At 39.1% G+C, this 27,331-nt stretch overlaps 1 protein-coding gene across 1 annotated transcript; it reads right to left on the bottom strand.

Moving 5' to 3' along the window:
- Positions 1–99: 99 nt before the first annotated feature.
- col28a2a (collagen, type XXVIII, alpha 2a) lies at positions 100–25,903 on the bottom strand. Its single transcript, XM_036139264.1, has 36 exons — positions 25,771–25,903; positions 25,486–25,629; positions 23,703–24,277; positions 23,247–23,267; positions 23,104–23,163; positions 20,404–20,457; positions 18,849–18,893; positions 18,734–18,760; positions 18,527–18,571; positions 18,383–18,427; positions 18,097–18,150; positions 15,439–15,507; positions 15,281–15,349; positions 15,122–15,190; positions 12,936–13,004; positions 11,928–11,996; positions 11,743–11,811; positions 9,329–9,397; positions 9,175–9,246; positions 9,000–9,068; positions 8,848–8,919; positions 8,527–8,595; positions 8,323–8,391; positions 8,159–8,227; positions 8,006–8,074; positions 7,847–7,915; positions 4,797–4,865; positions 4,562–4,630; positions 4,391–4,471; positions 4,196–4,231; positions 4,075–4,111; positions 2,325–2,882; positions 1,952–2,235; positions 1,611–1,875; positions 796–987; positions 100–703 (listed from the first exon to the last, which is right to left on the bottom strand). The coding sequence occupies exons 2-36, from the start codon at positions 25,619–25,621 to the stop codon at positions 696–698; spliced, it is 3,702 nt and encodes a 1,233-aa protein (XP_035995157.1). The 5' UTR covers positions 25,622–25,629; positions 25,771–25,903; the 3' UTR covers positions 100–695.
- Positions 25,904–27,331: the final 1,428 nt, after the last annotated feature.

Genomic DNA, 27,331 nt, shown 5'->3' with positions numbered 1-27,331 from the left:
TATGAATGTCTTTTGACCACAGAAACAAACAAAAAAAAAAAACACGAACAAAAGCACAGTTGGAAATATGTTTGAAAATTATTTTTATAAAAAAAACAACATGTACAAAAAAACACATCATTTTCACTTTACTAGTTTATAATAATCATAGACAACATTAGTTCAGATATACACACACACTATATAAAAAAGACTGCTTTTATCTTCATTATCCTGAAATTTGCAGTGGACTATTTAAAGCAGCATTCGATAGTTACAGCTGCCTTTGACAAACCCAAACAACACAATCACAAAACAATCAGATATGTAGTAAAAGATATGTTATAGGAAACATTTCACTATGGCTTTCTGTTTGGAAATATATAATCAGCCTAAACACATAGCTTGGAGAGGTGTCTGGCGCTGCTTATTCTGTAGTGTTCCCCTTTACATTCAGAAGCAATTTCTAAATACAACCGGTTTTCTTTAGCAATATCATTACAAGTTCAGGTCCTGAGGTAATAAAGTCAGTTTTTCTAGCAGATTGTTGGATACATTTTCAGTCACACTAGCAATTTCTCAAATATATTTGCTATTGAGCAACATGTGCTTCTTGTATCTGACGACAGCTGTTTTGGAAAAGTACAAGAAAACTGCTGAACACAAATAAATGCTGAGACTCCAGAGTAATCGAGGCCGCTCTCCGACTTGCCTTCTTATCCAGCTGAAACAGAAAAAAACGTTGTTGGTGTTTTTATGAAAAAAGACGAAAAAAACCCCCAAACATATGATTTCAGAACCATGGATGAAGCTCACCTGTTCTCAAAAGAACACAAGTCTTCTTGCATTCGTCCTCGGTTTCATAGCGGTTTTCGTTCCCACCGCAGCCTCCGTACCAGAACTGTGCACAGGCGTTGGCCTGTTTGTCGTAATACCAGCGGATCACGTAGGTTCTGCAGGTTCCTTGTTCCAAAATTAGACCGCAGCGAGGATCAAGAGCAGGGACCTCTGGAGAACAAATAATGAGTTTTCAAAAGATGTGACCCCAAAACAAAACTAACAGATTTATGTTTAGTTACCATATTTAAAATAAATATGAATGAAAAAAGGTAATTAATGAAAGATATGATGAATTCAAATGTGAATTGTCATCGCATTTGTTTAATAATATTTAAAAACAGTTTAAAAATCAAAGTAATTTTAGAAAAAAATAAATAATTAATGTAACGTTTACTTCTAATTTTATTTAAATCATCACACACACATTATTTGTGTAACGTATTTATGTCATGGCACTTTTGGCCCTCCATACTTGGGTGGTTGGATAATTATCATCTAAACTACTCAAAAGACAGGGCCTAATCTGCTGCATAATGGAGTTTAATGTCATCAATGATTACTTTAACCGTTCTGAAAGGTTTAAACATTGTAGTTTGGTGGACACCTGATGTATTTCATGTTCTTAGAGCTCTGCTCTATTCATCTATAAATAATCCTCTAAGTCTTAACCGTATTGCAGTGAGCTAATATGTACAGTAAAAGCAAAGAATAAAGCAAGATTGGATTTCATACTTTTAAATGTTTATGTTCTTTTCTAGATATGGGCTTTTGAGTAGAAATGTAGAGCTCACCTTTAGGTAAGTCTGGACTCACTACAGGCTGCAACTGATTAGAGTTTGAAGGTGTGTCAGACCCCAGTGTTGACAAAGATGACGACGGTACTGCTGTTGCTGGTGCTGATGTTGATGATGATGATGATGATAAGGCTTCCTCCCTCGAGTCAAATCTTGCTTTCACAGCTGATGACATTGTGGTTTTATTGAATATAGATGATCTGCTTCCAGTCTGCACTAGGGCCCTCAGGTCTAAATCTTCCCCATCATCATCTTCCACTACCTAAAGTCAACACATCAGATGATTAAATCAAAGATGTGTTTTAAGCAAATAATTCAGAGGAGTTTTCTGGTAGTACCTGTAGAGGAAGGGGGTCAGCGCTTATGGGCAGCGTGAATGTGTCACCACGGCCTCTGCTGTTGGGTACTCTCTGGTTTTCAGTTTCCTCTTCGTACCTTTTCCCATTTCCATTGTTTCCATAGCCGTTATTGTCAAAGCGATTGTATCCATTACTGTGTCCTCCATTAAATCTATTAAGACCATGCCCATTGTTGCCGTTCCATGGTCCGTTTTGGATCTGATTGTAAATGAGGGCACCGTTTTCATCTTCACAGAATTTGCTGACAAGTTTAGACTCCAGTGCTGAGGAGAGACACGAAGAAATATGTTAATTGGGATTACTTTCAAACTTCAGATGGAAATGAATATTCATATCTGACTCCAATCATCACCTGGGAGAGTATTGAAGTCATCAATGAGGTACATGTGCTCACTGTCTGGGTCAGAGGCTATGAGATTAAGTTCTTGCAGGAACTCAGCCTGTGTGGGATCAGAAGAGTTAACGATCCCCAGTGCATACATCTCAATGTTTGCTGCATGAGCCTCCCGCACTGCTATGTCAAGTTTGACGGTTTCTCGTTTGTCTGTCTGACCATCAGTGATGACGATGGCTACTTTTTGGACTCCGAACCGTGCGCTGAAGAAAGCCTCCTGAGTCGCCTTCCTTATAGCCGTCCCTGTGTAGGTGCCCTCACCGATGTAAGGCATTTTTCGGATCGCTTCCTTTACGTCTTCCTTGGTCAAAAAACGAGCCAGGTTGAATTGCAAAAGGACGTCCAGACTGTAAAGAACCAATCCGATCCTGGTGGCATTGCGTCCGACGGTGGTTCTGTCCACCAACCTAGTGACAAAGTCTTTGACGATCTCAAAGTTGTCAGGGCCGACACTCTCTGAGCTGTCGATGACGAACACAAGTTCCATGGGTCGTTCTTTGCACTTGATGCCACATCCTGAAAAGGGAGGAAATCCAGTTAAAAGATGAGTGCTTTTGTATTGTGTTTGATCAAAGTAGCTGCTTGATAAAATTTGTACTGCTGTGAAGATGGATGTCGTAAGGCAGGACAGAACGTGGCTGAAACATAGTAGCTGAGCCAGTCTATTATTTCCTCATATAATTCAAGTCAGGCTATTGATGCTGATATGCAACAAATGATACTAATGATGATCGAAGCACAAATCTTTCAGTTTCTTGTATGTGTGTGTTATGACTGTCATACTATGGTGTTGAATTATGTTGATCATTATGGTTATATGATAAAGAATGGAAGCGGTCTATTCCAGACCCACACACCAAGACCTTAGGTTTAAGCAGTCTTTTGCCTTGTCATAGAAAGAACCAGTACCTGATTGGCACCAAAGATCCTTAAAATACTTGGTAAAGTAATTTTCAGATTCAATACGGGGTCTTCTGGCTCAGTTTGGCCAAGAACAGGATTTCCCTGAGGGTCTCATCAGTTTGTACCGTCTGTTAGAGGTGATGACATTTTCTGGTGGTGAAAGGCTCAGCCCGCTCTGTGATGCCCCCTACTGGTATTCAATTCAATTAAATTCAATTCAATGTTATTTATATATCGCCAATTCATTAAACATGTCATCTCAAGGCACTTTGCAAAGTCAAATTCAATCAGATTTTACAGATTGGTCAAAAAAATTTCCTATATAAGGGAACCCAGTTGATTGCATCAAAGTCCCGACAAGCAGCATTCACTCCTCTTGAAGAAGCGTAGAACTACAGGGAGAGTTGTCAGCATTGTCCATGGCTTTGCAGCAATCCCTTGTATGTTTGGGAGTGATGTTTTTAATAATTTGTCTTGTGCTTGACATTATGGCAGATTCTCTAATCTAAATTCTGTTGAATTATTTGTCTTATTGTCAAAGTGGCAGCTAAACATCAGCTCCTCCTTTTAAATTGTGGAATTTTATGTTTCCAGGGTTGTAGTTAGTTTTCCACAGATTTGTAAATTGTATAAAATTAATGAATATTTACAGAATAAAATCTGTGGTGTACATTTACAGTTATGTAACACCTGTTATTTGTCAGATCATTTACATTTTAAAACTATAGAAATGTGATGGTGTACTTTCTCTTGCTATGACTGTATTTACAGCAAACATGAAGATATAGTTGAGTGGCCATCTTACCACATATTTCTTTGATCAGTCTTATAATGTCGTCTCTCTGTAAATTGAAAGAAAATAATATTAGCTGACACTAAAAGGTTTTCATTTTTAAATACACAAAAATTTGGGTTAGTTAACTTACTGTAAGGCCTGGTTCGCCCTTGCCACCTGCTATCCCCTGTTATTTGAAAAAAATAAAGTTGAAAACAATCACTGTGTTGGTTTTGTAGTGCTATAATGAACAGTTTTACCTTCGCCTATGACCAGTGTGTGATGAATGCTAGCTTTTACACACACGCACTTCTTAAAAACTATGAATCATTATTTTACATTTTACCATTTCTCCAGGGAGTCCAGGATCCCCCATGTCTCCTTTTGTACCTTTCATTCCCCTCTCTCCTTGTAAGCCCCGATCCCCCTGCCCCACCAGAGAAACAATTCTCAGTAAGAGGCATATAAATCAGATATTGATAACTGTTCAAATAATACATCATACATAACCCATTACCTTAGGTCCAGGAAATCCTTCCCCTTGAGCCCCCCTAGGTCCAGTCATGCCTTGAGATCCTGGCTCACCCTGAGATTACAATTTAAAACAACTGAATTTTATTAAAGAAAGATTAAGAAAGAAAGATTATTAAACTTTTAAAACCCTATAATAAAACTAGCTTTATCGTGGAACAAAAATCAATGGTATAACTTCTGTTCAAAGTGAGTTACATTAAATAAAATCTCTGATTTACCTTTGGGCCTTGAATACCTGCTCCTGGAGGTCCAGCTGGACCTGGAGGTCCTGGCCTTCCAACAACACCCTAATATTAAGAAAAAGTCAGATTTATGAATCAGTGTCCTGAAAATCTGCACAAAGTAAAATATCTGAAACATTTTGATAGACAAAAAAAATGTTTGTTTCTGCAATCAGAAAATTTCTGCACAGTCTCAGCAATATAAGGCAATGGTAAAAACTACCTTGTGTTTGAAAAGACAAACACTTATAAAAGACTGTTCTATGTATGATTTACTTTGCATTTTTTTTACTCACTACCAGCATGACCAAGAGACACCATATGTTTTACCAAATTAACCTAACTCTGTTAAAATACATGCCTTTTTCATTATATTCCACAGGTGTTTGGTTTTCTTTGTTTGAGTATTAATCATTTCCCTGTTGTTTTATTTTGTTCCAAAGGTCTCGCCATATATTGTTTACTCCTGTGTTCATTATTCTCTTCAATGTGTTTATTGTCTTGTGTTCTGTGTCTTGTAAATTTGGATTAGATCTCTGTTGGAATTTTCCCTTAATTTCGTAGCTTCTTTGTGTCTTATTAGTTCAGCTCCATTCATGTTAATTAGTGTCCCTCCCTCAGTCTCCCTGCTCCCTTTCCGTCTGAGATGTTCCACATTATCACCAGATTCACTCACCAGTGTCATTCTCCACTCTTCCTTCAGAATTCAAGCTCACTGGTTATTGCTGGATACTTCTGTTAAGCTGCTATATACTGCGGTGCTCAATTCCTGCCTTTATTTCAAGACCTGTTTCTCCTACTTTTACGTGTCAGTTCTCCTCCTTTTATTGTTAAAGTTTTAAAATTTTTTACCATTGGCTATCCACACTTAGGTCCGTCACAAACTAACAAACATGACATTTTTCCATTTTAGGTTTGCAAAAAACAAACAAACAAGAAATATGAAATGCTGAGGTATTAAAACACACATGAGATGATCTGGTATTGGAACAATTGGTGACAGTGGTAATATATGGTAATTTCTAAATATTTTACTAATAAGATCTTTATGTTCCTGTATCTGTTATATAAAGTGAACGGAAAATCCAAAATACAACTTCAAGGTTTAAAAAGCAAGAACTGGGAGCACATGTTTCAAATTAATGAGGATTTCCTCTAGTCTTTAGATCATTAAAATTATATAGGCACAGATATATACAAGCGTCCCAAATGATATTTGGATAAATGCACGAAAGCAACATGGGAGTCCAAATGATCAATTATGGTATGAAGGAGGGGTTGTGATTTTCACCAAAATTCACAATATTAAAATAGATATTCTTAGATATGATCTATTTTAATTTCTTAGTAGCTAGGAACACAAACATCCTTTTATTTATATACAGATTTAATTAATGGGTGTGCCATTAATTAAACCTGGCTTAATAATTGCAAACATTTATAGGAAAGATTACTCTTGTTGCAAAGTTCAGAGCAAAGTTGTTTTCTAGAAAAAAAAATAGACCCCCAATAATTTGGAAATTGTGTCTTTCTTTCAATAAGGCAAACATCCAACAATACTTTGGATATCTATTCATAACACTAAAACATTACATTGCACGTAAAAATGAAAAACAAAAGTTCAAAAATAATTATTTAACGTTTTCAATTACAAAACATAATTGAATTTTTGTGCCCAGCAAGTCATTTTAACTTGGCCCCCTGTGGCAAATATGCGGCGTATAACCACTATTGGTGTAGAGAAACTACATACTTTTAGTAGGCGTCAACAAAGTTCTGGCATTATTTTGCCGGGTTATGTGATTATTCCTCTTGGCAGAATTGGCAGAATGCATTTAAATTTTCCGGTGTCTTGTCATGGACACGACTTTTAAGCACTGTTCAAGATTTTTCAATAGAGTTGAGTTGAGAGCTTCGAGAAAGCTTTAACATAGACTTTGTTAACTACTCCAAATCCATTTCTGCTATGTTGTTTTGGGACACCTAATTAAATCCCAGTATCAACAATTTAATTCAAAGTGACATGATCTGATGAAAGGAAACTTGTTAATATGATCAGCAACAATTCACCAATACTCCTGCTTATACCATGAAGTGTAAACTCCTGGAACGTCAGTGCAGCTGCTCACACTGAAGCAAGTTTTGCGTCATCACTGACTGAGAGGACGCTGACCAGTGAAGAAGCCCTATCACCAAAATTGATGCCTTCAAATTTCACAGAAATTTTCAGCTGCCTGCATGAATATGCTGAAAATATGGAAGCCCTGAAAAGTAAGTGACATTTTTTCCACTCTCTTTTCAGGGCCTCAATACAATGCCCTCTGAGAAAAAAATGGCTACAATGACAAGAAGAATGTTCGGAGGACATCAGGTGAGGCTTTCAAACTTTTAACAGGAAGGTTTTCCTTCCTGTTAATGGGGAGTTTTTCTTTCCACTGTCGCTTCATGCTTGCTCAGTATGAGGGATTGCTGCAAAGCCATGGACAATGCAGACGACTCTCCCTGTAGCTCTATGGTTCTCCAGGAGTGAATGCTGCTTGTCAAGACTTTGATGCAATCAACTGGTTCCCTTATATAAGAAATTTTTTTTTTTTACCAATCTGTATAATCTGATTGATTTTGATTTTGTAAAGTGCCTTGAGACGACATGTTGAGATGACATGTTTCATGAATTATATATAAATAAAATTTATTTGAATTGAATTATCAATGCTATGCCAGCTGTAAAAAAATCTGATCAATCCACCCTAGAAAAACATTGTCTTGTATTTCTTTTTTTCCCCCGTCCCCAAGACCTTGAATTTTCTAAAAGTAGTTTTTCCAATAACTTGCGTTTTAAGACGCACCTGTCCACAGCAGCACAACATATTGTTTAATTTATAATGTGATATTGAGTCGTCATAATACCACCCCGCTTATTCTGAGTTACATTTCCACTGCCCGCATTAGGATAAAATTCCAAGCAAATTTTGTTAATTTTCTACAATGTGCAAACTGTGTTTGAGTTGTGTTGTTGATGCAACTGCAGTGTATGAGATCTTTCTTACTGGTGGTCCCAGTAAGCCCTCGCCTGGTGGGCCGGGCAAGCCTGGCAGCCCTCTAAAGCCAATGTCCCCCTGAAACAGAGATGAGTGTCCCCATAAGGTCAACAGAAACACAAAGAGGGGGATGAACTGTTCAGATAATTAAAGTTCACAGGGACAAACCTTTGGACCAGGAATTCCCACTCCCTCTACTCCGGGCTCACCTGGTAACCCTGGCATGCCAGGAGGACCCTGGACACAGAACAGAAAGTGTTTCTGAGAATTTTTTTTCCAGATATTTAAGATGTGCACACTTGATGTTTTAAATGAAAATACCTCAGGGCCTGGAATGCCATCACCCTTCGGACCAGCTGGACCTGGTACACCTGAAAGTCCTCGATCACCCTGATTAAAAAAATAAAAAACTATGAACATTGACGTAGCAGGTTTGAGCATAGATATGTGGAAAAATAATCTAAATCTTAAGTAATGGCACTTACTTTAGGGCCTGGTAGACCAAGACCTGTTTCTCCAATAGGACCAGGAGGACCGGCAGGACCAACTTCGCCCTGAATATGATGAAACAGCAATGCCAAACTGATGACTTACGTAAGCTTTTTATTTTCATTTCATCTCTGGCATCAGGTTTTATTTGACAGTTTGACTGTTTGTTGCCAAGATCCATGTTCAGATCCGTATTTTACCTTTGGACCTGATATGGACCGTCCTGGCTGCCCCGACATGCCCTGCGGACCTGGAATTCCACGTTCACCCTGAGGGAAGAGAATCGGCAAGGTACGTTGGCTTCAATCACGCATGGGTAAAGAAGCATTTGTCCTGCCAACATCAAATTAAAGATTACGTCTTTTGGCTCTGCTTTGTCAGTGTGGCATAAATCTTCACAAACAGCAAATCCATGATATTTTTAAAAGGAGGACAAACAACGGCTGAAGCTCCAGTTTTGTCAGGTGGTGCTTTCAAACAACGATATTTTACTTTTTGTTATCTTCCAGTAGGTTTCTTACTTTTGGTCCAGAAGGTCCTGGAATCCCAGGAGGACCATGTAGTCCACGAATTCCTCTCAGACCCTGGTCGCCCTGAGACAGAGAGCACACCAGACATGAGCTGAGTGAAATAAGTTGTGACTCCTAAACAGGAGTACGTCATTGTAATGTACCTTCTCTCCTTGAATGCCAATTCCTTGTGCTCCCTCAAGACCTCTTAAGCCAGGTAAACCAGGCTCACCCTTAGATGAGTAAACAATGAGCTCTTTTAATATTAATGATTTATTTTTTATTCTACATGAGTGGACAAAAAAATGCTATGGTCAACCACTGCACAACATAATTCACCTTTTGGCCCGGAGCTCCATCTTCACCCGGGAGACCAGGCAGACCACCTAGTCCTGAGGCTCCAGGTTCTCCCTGTAATTTCAGGTGGATTTTTATGAGGCCTTGCAGAATCCTCACAGTAATGAAAACTCTAGTCAGAAGAATTGACTTCTACCTTTGGACCAGGCTCACCGAAGCCTCTTTCTCCAGTAGCCCCCTGCTCTCCTGGTAAACCTTGGTCACCCTGAGAAGAAAAGGTTATTAATGCATGGTGACGGTTTGTGATATAGGCCACATTGGCAGTTACCCAGGGCAGCATTAGAAATGGGAGTGCTCACGCAACATGTTATTATTTTGCTTCCTTAAAGGAGCAATAAGTAATGATGACACCTAGTGTTTCAAATTGGAACAATACATACACAATAGCCTGCCACTGACAACAGCCTATGTCGTTTCCACAATGATCTGTTGCTGCAGTGAGACCCGACAGAATTTTTACTTACTCAGGATGGGTATGTTATATTTTGTTCTATTTCTGGTCTGTTTCTCTTACTGGCGTCCATGTTTGCAGGCCGCTGCTCTTTGCCAACATAAAATACCAAATGCTTCGCTCTGTTTTGGGAACCCTGCAAACTCTCATATGATTGGCTCAGGAAGCAGGAAGTAAACACGGGCTACACGTTGCACCGAAGTCGTTCTGCACCATGCCTTTGATTTTGACAGGAGAAAAACTTGACTAGGACATTGTTGATGGAGATTTTTTATAGGGAATGTTACTTCCATCCCAGTTACAAATGAGAATGATTTTGGTTAATTCTACAGTCTTATTGATTACATACTTATTGCTCCTTTAACTTTTCCAAATAGCTTTTATGTGTATGGGGTCAGCGAGCTGTAGGGCATGAACTGGCATGACAAGAAAAAAAAATAGCCTAATTTTGTTCTTTCTAAACTCTAGTAATGATTATCGTAGATCCTCTCTTTGACTCATTTTGGTAGGCAGGCCACTGCAGGGAAGATTCACGATTGTTTCTCCTTTTCCCTGTTTGTAAATTATGAATCTGACTGTTGTTCACTAGAGTCTTAAAACCTTAAAATTGCTTTGTAGCTCTTTCCAGGCTAATGGAAACAAGATTCTTTGTTTCTCACTTATTCTTGAATTTATTTAGATTTCAGCTCAAAGGGAAATCTTTCAGCATATGTCATGCTGTCATGCTGTTTGTGGTCAATGAAACTGAGGTCAGCTTTCCAAAAAATGGAGTTAATCGCAGTTAATTCATGGTTTACCGAAGGAGAATTAAATTTACACAGAGCGTGTTTGAATAGCTTCTTTCCCGTACAGAAGTCACATACCATGATTTTATGAATTTCTTTGCCAGTATCTCACTCTGGTTGCATACAAACATTTTCCGATTGAATTATCGCGGCTTGTTGACTTATTATATTTTATTTTAGGTTTTACACTTTGTTTTTGCTCTATTTGTTAGTAAACAAAGCACTTTTGGGTACATTAATTCACCAAAACGAGATCATGTGACCGGAGGTACGATGTTGCGCATGTGTGCAACGAGTAAACGGGGAGAGTCAAGCAAGTCTGCAATGCCCAGCGCAGGTGTGGAAAGAAAGAGGAAAAGTCCAAGATAAGGTGTGAAAAAGCACAAAAACACATTTGACGGGGTGGGTCTTCGACCGCGCCAAGCAGTCACTTTACTGTGAGGCGTTGCAGGAAGGTCTACTGGTTCTTACAGTAGCGCCATCTTGCTTCCTGATCTTTCTTCTGTATTGCCAGGAGATTGGGGCACAACAATGTTTATGTCTGCTGACTGCACCCTGTATAAACTACTTTTCAGGCTCAAAAAAGGAAATGTAAACACCATAAGGAAATAATGACTGGCCAATATTGTTTGAAGATGGATATATGTTTTTTTTTTTTGGTCATAGTACATGACAACACCTCTTTAATGGATGAATTTATTGTTAGAACACGTTTTTTTGTTTTTGTTTTTACTCCGGTTAACTCTGTCTGATGTTAAAATCAGTTTATCTGTCTGTAACAATTTGGTCTGACAAAGTAACCATAAATAGTAGAAATCTCTAGGGAGGCAAAGATGTTTTCATAGTAATGTGTGTTTTAAAACAAGGATGCCCTACAACTGGAACTCTTGTTGAGACAAAAATCTCTTGTCGTCAATGAAGACTGAGACTGCAGAGTCTGGTATGTCATTGGTAAGGAAGTTAATAATGTAAACATGTAGTGAGCTGTTTTACTGCACTTTAAGCTACTTTAAGTTGTTTTAAATGGAGTTTTCAAGATTTAAATTGCCTAAGACTGATAGGTTTTAATTTTACCATGTTACATAGTGATATGTAATAGAGAAAGCAACTATTTCAGCCAAAGTATGACAAGTAAAGCCTAGGCCTACGTTACATACACAGAATGTATATCTATGGTTTTGCCCTTCAATAATAAAAGCAAACAAGATAGACAGACTATGTGAAATCTTTTCAGATCAACATTGATTTAAACTCTTTCCTTGATTAAATAACTTCCTTATTTATTGCATAATGTCAGGTTGCCTTCGAACAAACCTTAGGTCCTGGTAAGCCTTCTCCTGGAACTCCTCTGACTCCTGGAGGACCTCTTGGTCCCTCGACACCCTGCACATTAATATGGATTATAGGCATATTTAAACCAGTAATTCCCACAATGAGGTCTGTTTCTGTAAAGAATCGGACAATCTTAGCAACATTTAATCAAATTATTTTTAGTTTACCTTTTCTCCCTGAATGCCCACTCCTGTTGGTCCAGTTGGCCCAGGAAAACCTAGTGGTCCTATTTCACCCTAGAAGTAAAACACCCACCATGGTAAGTCAAATACAATCCCTATCAATGCTGCATGATTTACCTGATTTGATTTGCAACTATGTCCCATGGCGCATCCAACATGGGATAACCTGCCTGGATCTAAAACTGCAGTTTCTCCTGTCCAAAGTTTCTGGTTTTAGATTTTGTCTACATTGTTTTTGCTGATATGTTTGCAACGAGAACGCACCCCACCACCAGCATAGCTCTCAAAATGTGACCACTGAAACAAATTTTCCACATCGTTACAGCACTTAAAAAAGAAAAAAAAATCAAAAAATTCAAGAATTAAATATCTAGCAATTTAGAGCACCCCCCTCAAATCCTGTGGAGGAGCAATCCTAACCTGATTCAAAGTGCTGTTATCAGTATCATCACTCTACATAAATTCCTAAAATTGAGCTTCTTAATTATGCCGAGAGGCTGTCACACTTGATGTAATTGACTGAAAATGTTATTTATGTAAAAACAGAAAATCCTCAGAGCTGCAGATACACATTCTAAAACTTTTTTTGAGATTTTACTTGACTGGAAATTATGCAGCTGCTTTAAAATCTGCAAAGGGATGCAAAGGCTGTCAAGCACAGACAAATCAGATTCTAAAATATTTTCAAATGTTTCTTGGTTAGGCAACACATGTAAAATGTGCCTATCTTCACGACAAACAGGTCAGAGCATGTGAATTACTGTAGATGTTGTTTATAATTATTAAGTATTACAGTAAAGTCTGCAATGAGTTGCACTGGCTGTAACTTTCCCACAGCAAGCAGATGTTAAAGGTAGTAAACAACCACCCAGCCTTTCTCTAATGTTATAGCAGAACATCCCGTAGCCCAGGGGATCCTTTGGGATTCTCCTTAATTTTCAGTAAGTGTACTGTTACAGTAAACTCCACTCATTAATTAAATTTACAACCCACCTTTTCTCCTTTGATGCCTACACCCTGCTGTCCCCTCGGCCCCCTCGGTCCTGGGAGCCCTCGATCCCCCTGTAGAAAAGCCAGATCAGCATTATTGCTGGGAGAGCAAGTATAGCAAAAAGAGCTTGTTGCAGCTGATAATATTAAGAACTTGAAATGGGATTTTGAATTCACGAGTTTATCTTTTTGTGTCATTTTAAGTAGCTAAAAATGTTGATATGGTTTTAATCATTTATGTCCTGCTGTCATTTACAAATAAGCCCCATATTGTAATGTCTCTGTGTTTATTGCCTTTAATGCTTTGATTCAGGACCATTCTGAGTAAAAAGTGGGACCTACATGGATCCTGGATTTTTAATGGATTTTAAATAGATTTTTTTGGTACCCTTTTGAGAACCAGATAAGACCCCTGTGGCTGTCCGTGTATGGGTGGCATTGAATCCAGGTGGTGTCACTCAATAAACCCATTCTGAGCCCCTTTCCTGTCAGCCTACTGTACAAAAAAACGTGCCACTAGTACCGTAAAAGCCTAAAAAAAAAAAAGTTTCCTTTCATAAAACTTACTGGATACTTTTTGGAACTTTCGATTTCACTTTCAAAGTACTTTAACAGAACTAATCAGGTATTTCAGAAATTTCTCAAGGAACTTCTATAGAACTTACCAATTACTTTGGCCAAACTTATTTGGTGCTTTCTGGAACTTACCACATGGATTTTCATTGAGCTGTCATGGAACTGACCAGGCACCTTCAGGAACCAAGCTAAAAAAAATGAGGCAACCTTTGTGGACCTCTTTAGCAGAACATACCAGGTGGTTTGCAGGACTTAGATGTAACTTACCAAGTACAAAGAAGTTAGCAGGCAGGAAGTGGCCGGGAAGTTCTGCAAAGGTTCTACGAAGGTTTCACAAACTTTACACAAGGTTCCCTGAATGTTTCCAAATCTTACTCCAAAATACATCTCATTTCGTGAAAGTACCCAGTAAGTTCCATGGCAAATATCATATATATTACTTTAAAGTTATGGAAAGTACCCAGTAAGTTCTGTTAAAGTTCATGGAAAGTAACCTAAAACTTTCAGGTAAGTTTGGACTGTTCTACATAGTGCAACCTTGCTTTTAATGCAGTGGTTTTTTTTAAATATTTTTATTTTCAATATGTAACAACATATGGAATGTCACAACAAAATAAAAATAAATGGGGACGTTCTCCAAGTATTCAACACCATACCAACAGCGGTGCAGCTCTGTGCTAAATGTTCAAATTATTTGTCTTCTAGTTGTTTCAGCGGCAGCGTGCTGTGGCTTGCTGGAATCAAAGCTTTTAGCAACAGAGACATTACCAAGAGAGTCAGTGAACCAGAACAGGGGCTAATTTTGACAGACCAGATAATGGATCTGTCAGACTAAGTCATGCATATTTGTTTAGTGTGTGTCTGCAGTGGCTTGTGTAACAGTAACACTAGATGTTAAACAGTAACCTGAATGTAGGACCGAATGTAATCAAATGTTCTGATTAATTGATGTTAATAACCTCTATCAGAATAATTTATGGGCGTGGGTGTTTTAATGCTGGTTTGGTTCCACGTTTGGGATTTCTATTTCTCTTTTGTTCTTTTTTGCCTTTCATTCCCTGTTTTGATTCCCATCTTTCTTATTTGACCTTGTAACACCTTTATTTCCCGCATAGGTTTTGGTCTCCAGGTTTACTTCTAGTTTGTGATAACAGTTTATCTACGTGTTTTAGTTGACCCCAACTAAAACAAACGTTTTCCACCCGCTTCTTTGAAACTGTTAAACCAGTAGGAAAGTTGGCAAAAATAATCAGAGATGGGCCAATGGGTCATACAGTATGTGAAATATTTGCAACCTAAAAACCGTTAATTTATATACATTTTAGTTGGTTTTAGCAGTGGCATGTAGGGTACTGATTGTGAGTTACAAATGCTCAGTAATACATTTACATCCTGGTTTTTGTTTTTCAGTTGTACTTTGTAAGATCTTGATTTTTTTTTTTTTCTTGGATTGGATGATTTACAATTGTCCAGTTTAAGTTTGAACAGACAAACATATTTTTTGTGTGTTTTCCCCCTCCTGCATTCTTCAGTTGTCCCTTTTAAAAAGTTAGCAAAAATGAAAAACAACTATTTTCATTAGTTTCCTAACAATATAGAGCACTTAAAATAACCTTCGGTCCAGGAAACCCTTCTCCTTGGGGCCCCTTTTCCCCCTGAACACCTTGCTGTCCTTGAGGTCCCTGTAAACAAAATCAAAGTGTACATGTCACCCAGACTAAAATAACACAAGATCAATTCAAAGTTGCAGTTTATGGAGCTTCATAACTTACAGAAGGACCAGGTTCACCCACTCCATGAGGACCAGGAGGACCCGGTCGGCCTTGGAAGCCCATGTCACCCTACGGATTAATAAAAAACTCATAACGTGACCCTTGAGGTGAATAATATAATTATAAAATACAAACAATATCAAGACTCCATGACTTACTTTTGGACCAGGAAGTCCAATACCAATTTCTCCCTGAATTCCTGGTGGGCCCGATGGGCCTCGTTCTCCCTGCGACCAAAAAACTAATTTATACACAAAGAACATAAAATATACCAGGGAGCCAAGCAAGTGTCAGCAGGTAAAAAATGATAAAGCAGGTTAAAATCCATGCTTTGCTTTACTAAACCGTGCACTTGCTTTGGCGCTGGGCTGCGTACAATGTAACTTCAAATGGCCAAAACAAGATTTTGTTTTGTGGGTCTGTTGTGTTTTAATGTTGTTTTAATTCAGAGGTAGGAAATAAAAGGTCTACAGCCCCAACGTCAGAAAAACAAAGACAACAATCATTGCAAATCTACATGTTTTCAAATAATGAGAGGGGCTGAAACAACTGATTACATATCTAATCTGATTTGAAGCTGGTTCACCCTTTTCTCTTCACTTCCTTCACACTTTTATTTATAACATCATCTGGTTTATTCTACCAAAGTTTGGTTCAAATTATGAACAGAGATTTGGATCTGCATAAAAAACACCTGTCAGCAGACGCCTTTATTCTAATGAATGTATGTGGGAACCCGATATTCAACCAAGCACAGTGTGACGATTGATACGTTTATTTTAAAAGAGATGAATAGTGACAAGATAGGCAGGCAGGTGGGGGTGGCTGGAGTCCTCTGGCTGTGGTTAGACCAAGAAACTGTGACAGAGTCATGCACATGTCTTCGGGTCAGATGTCTTCGGGTCAGTAAATCTATATTTGCTCAATAGAAATATAGCCTTGTACTGTCAAAATATGCGACACAAAAAACATTTGTTTTAACTTAAAGAAGCAGTAAACAAAATTACACTAGATGGGCTATTGAGCCCTGACTGTAGACCAAAACATATTCCATCTAAAAAGGTACTTTTAGTTCTTCACATTACTATTTTTTCAGTTCTTTCTATCTAAAATAATGAAATTCTGCTTTTTGCTTCTTTAAATAAATGGACAATGAGCAACCTCAATGTGACGTGAATTGACGGAAATGTTCGGATTTTTTTAACCCATTGATCCATCCATCTTCTTCCGCTTATCAGGTCGCGGGGGCAGCAGCTTCAGTAGGGAGGCCCAGACGTCCCTCTCCCCAGCCACTTGGGCCAGCTCCTCAGGAGGAATCCCAAGGCGTTCCCAGGCCAGCCGGGAGACATAGTCCCTCCAGCGTGTCCTGGGTCTTCCCCTGGGCCTCCTCCCGGTGGGACGTGCCCGGAACACCTCACCAGGGAGGCGTCCAGGAGGCATCCTGACCAGATGCCCGAGCCACCTCAACTGGCTCCTCTCTTTTTTAACTCAAGCGAAATCTTGCTTTGCTTTATTTGCAGCTTTGCTTCACTCAACCGTGCATCTACCGCACCGTTCACAGTTTTGCTTTGCTCTGTTCGCTCATTGCATCGCTTGAAACATCTCGTCTGCACTGCGGACCGTTAAATCACTCCAAACGTGTTGTTCGCATTCGATGTGAACAAACCCTTAGATTAACTGGTAGCTTCGCCCTCTGGGAGGAGCTAATTCAGAGATGCTAAATGAAGATGTAAAAGCAGCTTTCCACTGCAGGTGAAAGAACGACTTCCCAAAACCTGTCAGCAGATCCTCACTTCAAAGATTCTGAACTAATAAAGTCAGCAGCTCTTATATTACCTTATTAAGCAGCGGGAGTCATTGTGAAGTTGAGATGGGTTAAATAAACTCCATTAAAACCAGCAGTTTCTCTTTCAGGAGTGCATCATTGTTGCAGAATGAGCGACTGAAGAGGCCTAAGGGACACTTGTCTTGATGGCCAGATTTCACAACCGTCTTGTGTAAAGGCTAAGATGACTTCTGCACCATATCCAAACCTCAAACTAAAACGTGACCCATAACAGCAAATTGCAGGGGGGACAATGTGAAGAATATTTCACCAATATTTGAAACCTACTTAGCTAGGTGGAAGGGTTTGGTCAAAGAAAAACCGACACATATTAAATAATAATTAAAGACAAACGCCTGCTGTGATTTTTGCATTTCATGACTCATTTGAAATTGTTGTTTATCAGATTTTAAATGATCAGACAACTCATTTGGCAATAGAGGTTTGTTTCTTTTCTTTTCCATTTTGATTTAGGCACCTATTAGAAAATAAAGCAAAATAAATGATTAGTGTAATGTCATGATTATGACCCATTGTAGCCTAAGTATAATAATTAATATGTAGGTGTATTTAAACATATAATTGCTCAATCAATGGAGAGTGAGATAAATCATGCAACAAAGTGACAAATAAAGCTCCTGTTAACACTTGTTAATACAGCACACAGCTCTTTGCATGGCCAAACACGGCACACAGACTTTCCAAACATGGCGATACTTGCAAACCTTGTTTGAGAGACTAACATTGCTGCAGGCACTTCTTGCTCTGTGTTTAGTTGCAGGAAACAGACCACAAGAGATCCTATGTTCACTATGATGATTGTAGTGAGTCATGATGGGGGTACAGGGAACTCACAAGTGTTATGCTCAGGGGTTAATACCAAAGTTTCACAGCACCTATCTCTTGTTCAAACTTATCATAAAGGGAGATGAGTAGGTGGCAGCAGATATGGGGGCTGAGTTGAGTTAAATGTGTTAAAAGATGGCCTGACCTGCTTTCCCTGAGGCCCCTCTGGTCCAACGTCTCCCAGTGGTCCTGGAAGCCCCTGGGCAGAAAAACCATACAGCCGTTCATAAAGGGGGTTTGAAATCTTACCATGGCCTAAGCAAACGGTTTCATTGCGCAATTTTATCTAATTGCTCCTTATGTCAAATAGAAATCCAGTTGGTAACTCAGAGTGGTCTCTAATGATTCATCTTAATAATTCATGTTTATTTCTCTCTTTCAAAAAAAAAGTGTAAGGAGTAACGAATATAAAAAAAAAAAGTATTACAAACCTGCAGACCTCTTGGTCCTCTTATTCCAATTGAACCTTCTGGACCCTGAAGCACATCGAACATGTGAAAAAAGAGATTGTTAAATCAGATTAACAAATTAAATCACCAAACTGTAGATTTAATGCGTCAACAAGACCTTCATACCCTATCTCCTTTGATTCCAGGAGTGCCGCATTCACCCCTCTCACCCTGAGCAGAAATTACAAATGTTAAAAAAAAAAAAAAAAAAAAAAAAAAAATATATATATATATATATATATATATATATATATATATATATATATATATATATATATATATATATATATGTATATACACAAAATTTAAAAGCTCTTGCTTTGATCTTAATACCTTATCACCTTTGTAACCAGGCTTCCCCTATAGAGAAAAATAATTATTAATTTGAATGACAGGATGTTGGGTATCAGCAAAATAGTCCGTTTTTATCATGAGTTTCAGTATTTACCTCAGCTCCCTCCCGTCCAGGTATTCCACTTAAGCCTGCTTCGCCCTGATAAAAAAGAGAAATGTTACATTTGGTAACAATTGATTTTTAATCTGCAAAAAGTACATTTTAGAAATAAAAAGAGATCAAAAAAAAAAAAGAAAAGAAAAATTACATTATCCAAAGCTGAGATACATCTGCTAGGTTCATACCTTGATGAGTTTCATGTTTTGACAAAGTAACATTTTATTTGGAGTTGACTTATTGAGATAAAGGGGCTGGTGTACAGCAGACGGAGAAACCCGGACAAATTAATTTAATTATACGTATCTCACTCGTGAAAATATTAAATAATTAGTCAATAAACAATCGTGTTGGAAACTACATTAAGATGACTAAACTGCGGTAATGATTCTGGCTTGGCTGTCTGTAACTCTTTTGCGCCACATCCATTAGTTTATTAGATGCACTTGTGATATTCTGCCTGCAGTTCAATTAAGACAGCTCTCTACACCGGTTCTTCAGTCTTTAAATACTGGGTACCCTGAGCGCCCCTGTTGCCAGATTATTGAAAGCCTTTTGCGAGTAGCTCTCCAGTGTTCATTGTTTGGCTTGCCACGTTTCCTGACCTAGTTCTGGATTTTTGGAGTTGGCGTACAGCTGTAACAATGCACATAACGGATAACATGAGTAGAACCAAAAAGGGATGGAAATAGAAGTTACGATCAATGTCAAAACGTAGTAAAAATAACTTTATGAGCATTTATGTACATGCTCCTGAGAACAGAGCACGTACAGTTTCCACTGCCCAACTTCCTAATAGAAAACGAATGCAGCGTAAAAATTTAGCATTCACTTAAACAGGTTTGATACTTTATATTTGCACCACTTTACTTTTATGTCAGTTACTTTAACCCCAAATGGTTTACAAGCTCCGTTCTCCATCATTATTGTTGGACCATCCACTGCCGCCATCTGCTGTGAAAATATTTATCACCTTCTCCATTAAATAAAGGCCTAATGTGAATCTGACGATGAACCAATCAGCTAAAGTACAAGGCTAAATTTGATGAAGTTCTGAAAAGAGAGTAGCTGCTTTGGGTTTGGGTCATGTTGGTAAAGATGTTAGCTTCTCTGTCCCTGATGAAGTAATTTGGATTTAAACTAAATAAAAGGTAAATCCAGGAAAGCTATCTACAGGTAAGGTACTTACTATTAATGCTCTCTTAACATAATTTAACATCCATCCATCCATCCATCCATCCATCCATCCATCCATCCATCCATCCATCCATCCATCCATCCATCCATCCATCCATCCATCCATCCATCCAACCATCCATCCATCCATCCATCCAACCGAGGAATTATAAATCAACACTTTGTTTTGACTGACAAGTAAAATCAATATTTGAGTGACATCACACATAGCAATTTCCTTACACGTTACATATTTCAGGTAAATAATTAACAGTGTCATGACATTAACAATAACCCTTTGACAGATGCCACATTAACTTGTCTTCTGTGCCTGCCGGGGAATTTCCCGGCTCAGATCTCCATCAAAGAAACGCACCTTTTGCCCTTTCTGCCCCGGAGTGCCGTCATCACCGGGCCGACCTTTCTTGCCCTGAGGAGAGGAACAAAATTGGGGTCAAAATTCTGTGATTTTCTGTGTTTAACATTTTGTTCTCTTGTCGATAAGAACTCGAGTGACATTAACAGTTGATGCCGTAACCCCCGAGACCCATAAATTAAACCTTGTCTTGAGCAAGATTTGAAATGGGAGGTACTCTTACACTAGACGTGTATTGTTGCAGCTCCGAGCATCTGAAGCCTGACATCTGACAGCACTTTGTCACTGTTACTACAAGACATAAGGCATCTCGTCCGAACAGCGGTTTCTGCACCTGGCTGACATGTGCATCTGTTGCTATAAACCAGACATCACTACCTGGTGGCCATTAAACTAACGAGAGCAACCACGTGAGCCCCTATTGTCTGGTTGTAAGAATTTGAAGAATTTCTTGAGGTAAACACACCTGGACACCCAGCTGTCTGCCTCAGAGCTTGACCAGAGATAGGCTGTTAGTTATTTGAGGAGGGGGAAAGGGACTGAATTTGGGTTTGACTAAAAGTGAAAAGAAACAGTCCCGGTAATTAGAGCGGTATGTGCGATTTATCTTAGATAAAGGCCCTGTTTTATGTGTCCCTCCAGGCTCATAATGATGTATTGTTGTATGAAAACGCACAGCTGGCTGAAAAAGTAAATGGAGAATCACAACGAATTAAGTTCTGTGGGAATATTTGATCTGATTTTTGCTATTTTTTTATCCTTAGATTTGATGGTGGGTTAGCATAACCATTCAGTTTTTTGGTTTGGAATTGATTCTAAAGTGTACTGGCCGGGAATATTGTGCAAAATTACCGCTGCTGGGCTGGAAATGTCATTTCTAATTTCCTTACACCAAAAACTTTTCCTTTGAGAAACAGTCGCGGCAGTTCAAAGAAAGTATTTGTTGGTCCCTGAGCATTTTCAGACCTTACAATACCTCACAAACCTAATAGTTCCCATTTTTCCACATTTTGTCACATCACAACCAGAAACATAAATGTATTTTATTGACATTTTATGTGATGGATGGACACAGAGATTCATAGCACTGGTGGGGGAGTATTTTAGCAGGACAACTATCAGCTATACGCTACAGAAACTTTGTGGAACGGTGGTTAGCAGAGAGTCATTTAAAAGAAAGCCACAATAAGTCTTGTTTACATTTCACCACAAGTCTTGTACGAGACACATAAAATACCTATGTTCAACTTTTGTACTGTTAATGCAGTGCTGTGTGTGTGGGAAATCTAATACTGCACATCCCACCACTCCCACTGTGAAACATGGCGGTGGCAGCATCCTGCCACGGAGATGCTCTTCGTCAGCAGAGACAGATAAACTGAGCCGAGTTGATAGTAGGATGGATGGAGCTACACACAGGGCAATACTGGAAGTTATCTGTTTTTTTCCTTTTCTTTGGTGTCATGATTTCGCCATAGAATTTTTTGAACAACTAGTCTCATCATCCCTGTACAGCAGGCTGGTCCTATGGATTGCCTCGTCTGTTTTAGACGATTAATCCCATACCCTTAACAGGGAGTTTCAGCTTCTTTCCTATGGATGGAAATTCTTAGCCCCTTAAATGTATGACCAGACGTTTTAAAAACATCTTTGTTCCTGTGGTTATTGAAATGCACAAGCTGAAATGGCACAGACACTGCATATTTATCTTGATTTTTTTTTAACTTTGCTCTTCTCTTTTGTTTCCTTTGTGTCCATTGAGCCATTTGAGCGCTGCTATAGTTTGTGGTTTTGGCGGTATTGAGATCCCCCCCCCCACCTCAGTGCATGTGTAAGAGGTATTTCAAACCACTGCAATAACAAATCTAACTATGGCTACAAATAAAGTAACCTTGAACTGTGAACCTTGATCCTTGGGATGAGCCATTTAGGGCCCAAGCGCAGATATTGTTTTTCGTTTTGTCGTTAACAGAATAAGGAGTTAGTGAGGAACACTCATTAGTTGAAGTTTAAAGGTGGCTGCATTAAACGATCAGTTTAATTTTTATCAACATTTGAGGTTCATCTGGGTTTTTCACCTCTGGAATATTACCAAAATTATAAATATTCTGTCCAGTAGTCATGCTGAAAAAGTAGTCCATGCATTTGTTGCTTCAAGGCTGGACTATTGTAATTCTTTACTATCAGGAAGTCCACAAAATGCAGCTCAAAGCCTTCAGCTGATTCAAAATGCTGCAGCAAGAGTTCTGGTGAGAATTAGAAGTGAGATCATATTTATACTATTTCATTTCAAAAATAGAATTTAAAATTCTCCTTCACACTTATAAAGCCTTTAATAATCAAGCTCCATCATGTATCAGAGCTCTGATTACCCCGTATGTTCCTAACAGAGCACTTCGCTCTCAGACTGCAGGTCTGCTGGTGGTTCATGAGGCACACCACACTTTACATGTTTGAAAACCGTGCACCACTGTAAAATCCTGATAAAATACTCCAAAGTTTAGGCTTGCAAAGGGAACAAATGTCAGAAAAGGTGCCTTTGGCAAGGCACCATATCAGGTTACTTGTGCAATGGTGCAACAGCTGTGAACAGCAAAAACAGTGTGTGACACTGTCTGTCCAGCAACATAAGGGTCATCTTTAATCTCGCCCTAAAACTTCAAAACACTTCAAAGAAACAATGAATGGTGAAATTCTCACCGCCGGCCCGCTGGGTCCCCGTTCTCCTTTCTCACATGCACACCTCTGAGCCAAAGGACACTTGAAAAACAGGAGATATGTTTGTCAGACCTAATTAGCTGCTCGGAAATGTCAAAGGTTCTTCAGTTAGCGTATGCACTTACTCCTTCATCAGCTATGGCAGCCTGAAAATAATAGGGAATCAAGTTAATGGCATTGTTTAATAGGTAACAGGCTTTATTGATTGTATTTATGTAAAGGTTGTTCTTCACAACAATTATTTTTCTAAATATAAGGGACAAATTTACACAGAAGTCATGCGATCATAAAGCAAAGAAGTCAATTCATCCAAAATAGTCAAAGAACATGTGGATATCAGGCTTTTGGCCAGATCAGTCAGACTGATGTTATGTAGCTGCAGAGATTAGCGAAAATCCTGATCTGGCAGCCGCATTCTTCCATTTGTTTCTCCTAAGCATTGTCAAATACCTGAACATGCCTGTCCATGTGTACATTCTGGAGCGACGCTTGTTTAAACTCAGTGCATCCCCTTTCCTTTGTGTGTGTGTGTGTGTGTGTCTGTGTGTGTTGCCGGGTGAAAGACATGAGCTCATACTCACTACTTCGGTGAAGACTTTTTCCACTATGTCTTCGTCCTGCAGGTTGTGGAGGAAGCGGGAGGCCGGGGAGCTGGCCAGCAGTCGCAGCTCGGCCACGTTGGCCGGGTTGTTGGCTGTCCGGGTGATACCCAGGGTGAAGAACTTGATGCCCTGGTTCTTGGCATCGGCGACGGCAGAAAAAATGTCCGGGTTCCTCGGGTGGGAGACGCCATCCGTGAGCAAGATCACCACCTTGATGCTGCCTGGTCTGGATTCCTCCTCGTAGATCCTTGTCATGTTGGTGATGGCGTAGGTGGTGTAGGTGCCGTGTCCAATGTACACAATGGGGGTGATCCGGTTCTTGAAGTTTTCTGATCCCCTCCAGTCTCTGAGGGTTTGCTCCCTGATAACATGGCTGCTGTACTGCAGCAGGGCCACCCTGGAGCTCAAGCTGCGGCCAGTCGGCAGCCGTGCACCTTGGAGTTTGTCCACCATGTCCATCGCAAAACGCTTCTCCTGCTCATGGTTGTCTTTTGCGCTCTCAGAACTGTCCAACAGGAAGGAGAGCTCCAGGCTGCAGTCTTCATCCAGGATGGCTGGAGAACAAAGAACTAGACTTGTTTAAATCCTTAAAGTTTTTGCAAACTGACTACATGCAGACCAGCAAGACCTTAAAATCCTGTTACAGTGGTCTAGAATATAAGACTGTCAAATTATGTTAATGCAATAAATCAAATCTGTCTCATAATCTTTCAAAAATCAGTCACCAGGACAATTTATTGGCCTTCTTATTGAGCTATCTCTAAGAAATTCCACTCTATTTTACTGGATTAACACTTATTCATGATCAGTGCTGAAATGAAAACCTCATATAATGATTATAGGCAAGATCAGTTGGTATTGTTAATCAAAAGGATTAAGATTTATATTTTATTAATTACATTTATATCTACTTTCCAATGATGTAATTGAATCATGGAAATAGAGATGCAAATAAAACTAAGGATTACATTAAAAAGAGGGACTAAACTGAGTAAAGATCTAACATTTATCAAGAGCTGGTCCCTTAGAAATATTTGACAGATGGTTTTCGGGATTCATTTTGGGACTAACTTTAATCTCAGGTAATAAAGAAAAAGTAAAGATGAATCCAACGTTTAGGAACCGTCTCTCAACACCAGAACCTTCACTAAAGAAATAATGGAGAGACTGACTGTGCTCCAGGATCGGCCTGATTGGACTGCAGGAGTGATTTCCACATTAACGACTTTGGCTTGGTAGATGGAGACATTTAGCTGCAGACAGCTTTTGGCTTTTTGGATATCTTGCTGGTTCCCGACTTTGGATTCAGAACCTAGTTCCAACCAAATTAATGAGAGACTTAGGGCAACATAAGATAAATGTCATTTTAGAGAGCATATCATTTAATTGATTCTGTTATTTTATTTAAATCACATTTTTTAGGCAGAGAGAGAGACCAGAAATATTACCAATTTGTCACTGATTTGTTTTCACACCACTTTCTTTTTTAAAAACATGCAATCATTTCTGTAAATAAACGGACCGGTTCATCAACATTTAACACATTAATATTTAACAAGGACTAATTATGGATTATTTTAAAGCCTTCTGGATTTCTCAAATAACACAAAATCTTTAATACAAGAGAAACTTTGAAAGCTTTTACAGGCATTCAAAATCTTGATAGAAGCAGGTGAAATCTAAAGTGTTTGTGAGCAACACAACATAACACTGACATACTGAAATAGGTCATTTTTTTTCTAATTTCCTGCAAATGTCTCACCCTGTCCATCATAAATACTTGCAGCTACCGGCCTGGCTCTGGATTTCTTGTAAGTTTTCCTTTCCTCGTTCAAGTCTTGAGCCCAAATGCTTGATATGGAGGTGACCAGCAGCACTGATGTAAAATAGGGCGGCATCCTGATCCCTGAGGAGAAACAGACACACAACTGGTTATCAATCTGCCTGACAAATACCCAGGTAAAGATTTGAACATCAAACCACAGTATTAATAACGAGGTAAGTGCACCCTGAAAACATCATGGAAATAGTCTTCCTAATGACTCACTCTGTCAAAGCTGTTCAGTTTTCCACTGTTTCTGTCTCCTTTCATCAATTTAAGTCAAAATGGGAGCTTGAGAGGAGCAGCAGAGGGCCAGCATGGAGCATGGGCGGGCGACGCCCTGCAGCAGCAGCAGCAGCAGCAGTAACTCTGGGAGAAGAGAGTGAAAGAACAGGAGATGCGCGCTCCTCCTTTATAAGGACACAGATCTTGTGGAGTCGTGCCAAGACTCCTGCCGTCGCCCCAGGCGTGGGGGAATGCAGGGGGTTGGTTTTTTTAAGACTGAAAAAAAAAAAAAAACAACGTATATGTTTGCTAAGACTGGTGTTTTAGAAACTCCCAGCGAGGCTGAGCGCAGATGTGCACCTTCACAAGGGAAAAGCACATTTTTAAATGCTAGAAAATTACAGTTATCATGTCGTTTAATTAAAAGTTTGGTGTTTTTGACACCTTTAAGATATATAGAGTTTGTCTAAAGTTTGTCTGGCACCAGAACCAGTATCACCTGTGTGATTGATGGCTTTGTTAGGAGAAAACGGAGCATTCTAACATAGCTTTAGAGATGAAGTAAAAAAAAAAAACAACAACAATACAAAAAACAGTGTTGACGACAGGGTTTGAAGTTCAGAGGCTATAATGGCAAAGGGATGGTCTACTTTGATTTCCACCCACAACTGTGGAATGACCATAACACCTCTGCCTGAGGAAATGGGGTTGATCCAAGGTCAAATAATTTAACAGAGTTTTAAATGGAAAGCATTGGGCAACGGCGTGCATAAAAGTGACAATCAGTTCAATAATGAAGTAAAAAAAAAAAAAAACAGCTCTAAACATACCACAACATAACATCAGAGAAGATAAGATACAATGATTTCAGTCAGGGTATTTGGATTGTAAAACCTCCATTACATTGATGGACTCCTGAAAAATGACCAGTGACAGTATGCAAGGTTGGTTTAGTTATTTTAATCGGCATTTAAATTAAAAGGCGTTTTGCACCAGCAGGTGATTGGCATGCAAAACATGTTGAGCTGATAAATTACTGCCACCTGCAGGCATCTCTTTGCCCTCCTGACCCTGAAGAATGACCGTCTGATCATTCGGTGGTCCAGCTGACCTTTAGCTGATCCCCTCCTGGTGTGTTTAAGATGAGCCGGGTCCTGTGCCGACTGGCAGACGGTTCAGGGAGGCTTCCTCTTCCTGCGTTGCTCACGGTGAAGAGGCTTTGTGCTTCAAAACCCCAGGCGACAAGTAATTAGACAAGACTTTCTGACACAAAGGAATGCTGCACTTAATGACAGATAGGAAAGAAATCGCGCTACATCTTTTTTTCCACTGAGAGCCGACCAAAATGTACATTTAGGGAATTTTAGGAGAATTATTCTAAAGTGTTTTTCCTTTCAATATGTATATATATATATATATATATATATATATATATATATATATATATATATATATATATATATATATATATAGCCCTAATTTGTTACAGTACTTTTTGCCTTTTTTAAATGCCGCTCTGACTTTAGATGGATAGGTTTATATGACTTATTCAAATCAAAAC

The sequence above is a fragment of the Fundulus heteroclitus genome, chromosome 7 (assembly GCF_011125445.2).
Source record: "Fundulus heteroclitus isolate FHET01 chromosome 7, MU-UCD_Fhet_4.1, whole genome shotgun sequence".
Taxonomy (NCBI): Eukaryota; Metazoa; Chordata; class Actinopteri; order Cyprinodontiformes; family Fundulidae; genus Fundulus; species Fundulus heteroclitus.
The sequence above is the reverse complement of the archived record's forward strand: the minus strand, read 5'-3'. Positions and strand labels throughout refer to the sequence as shown.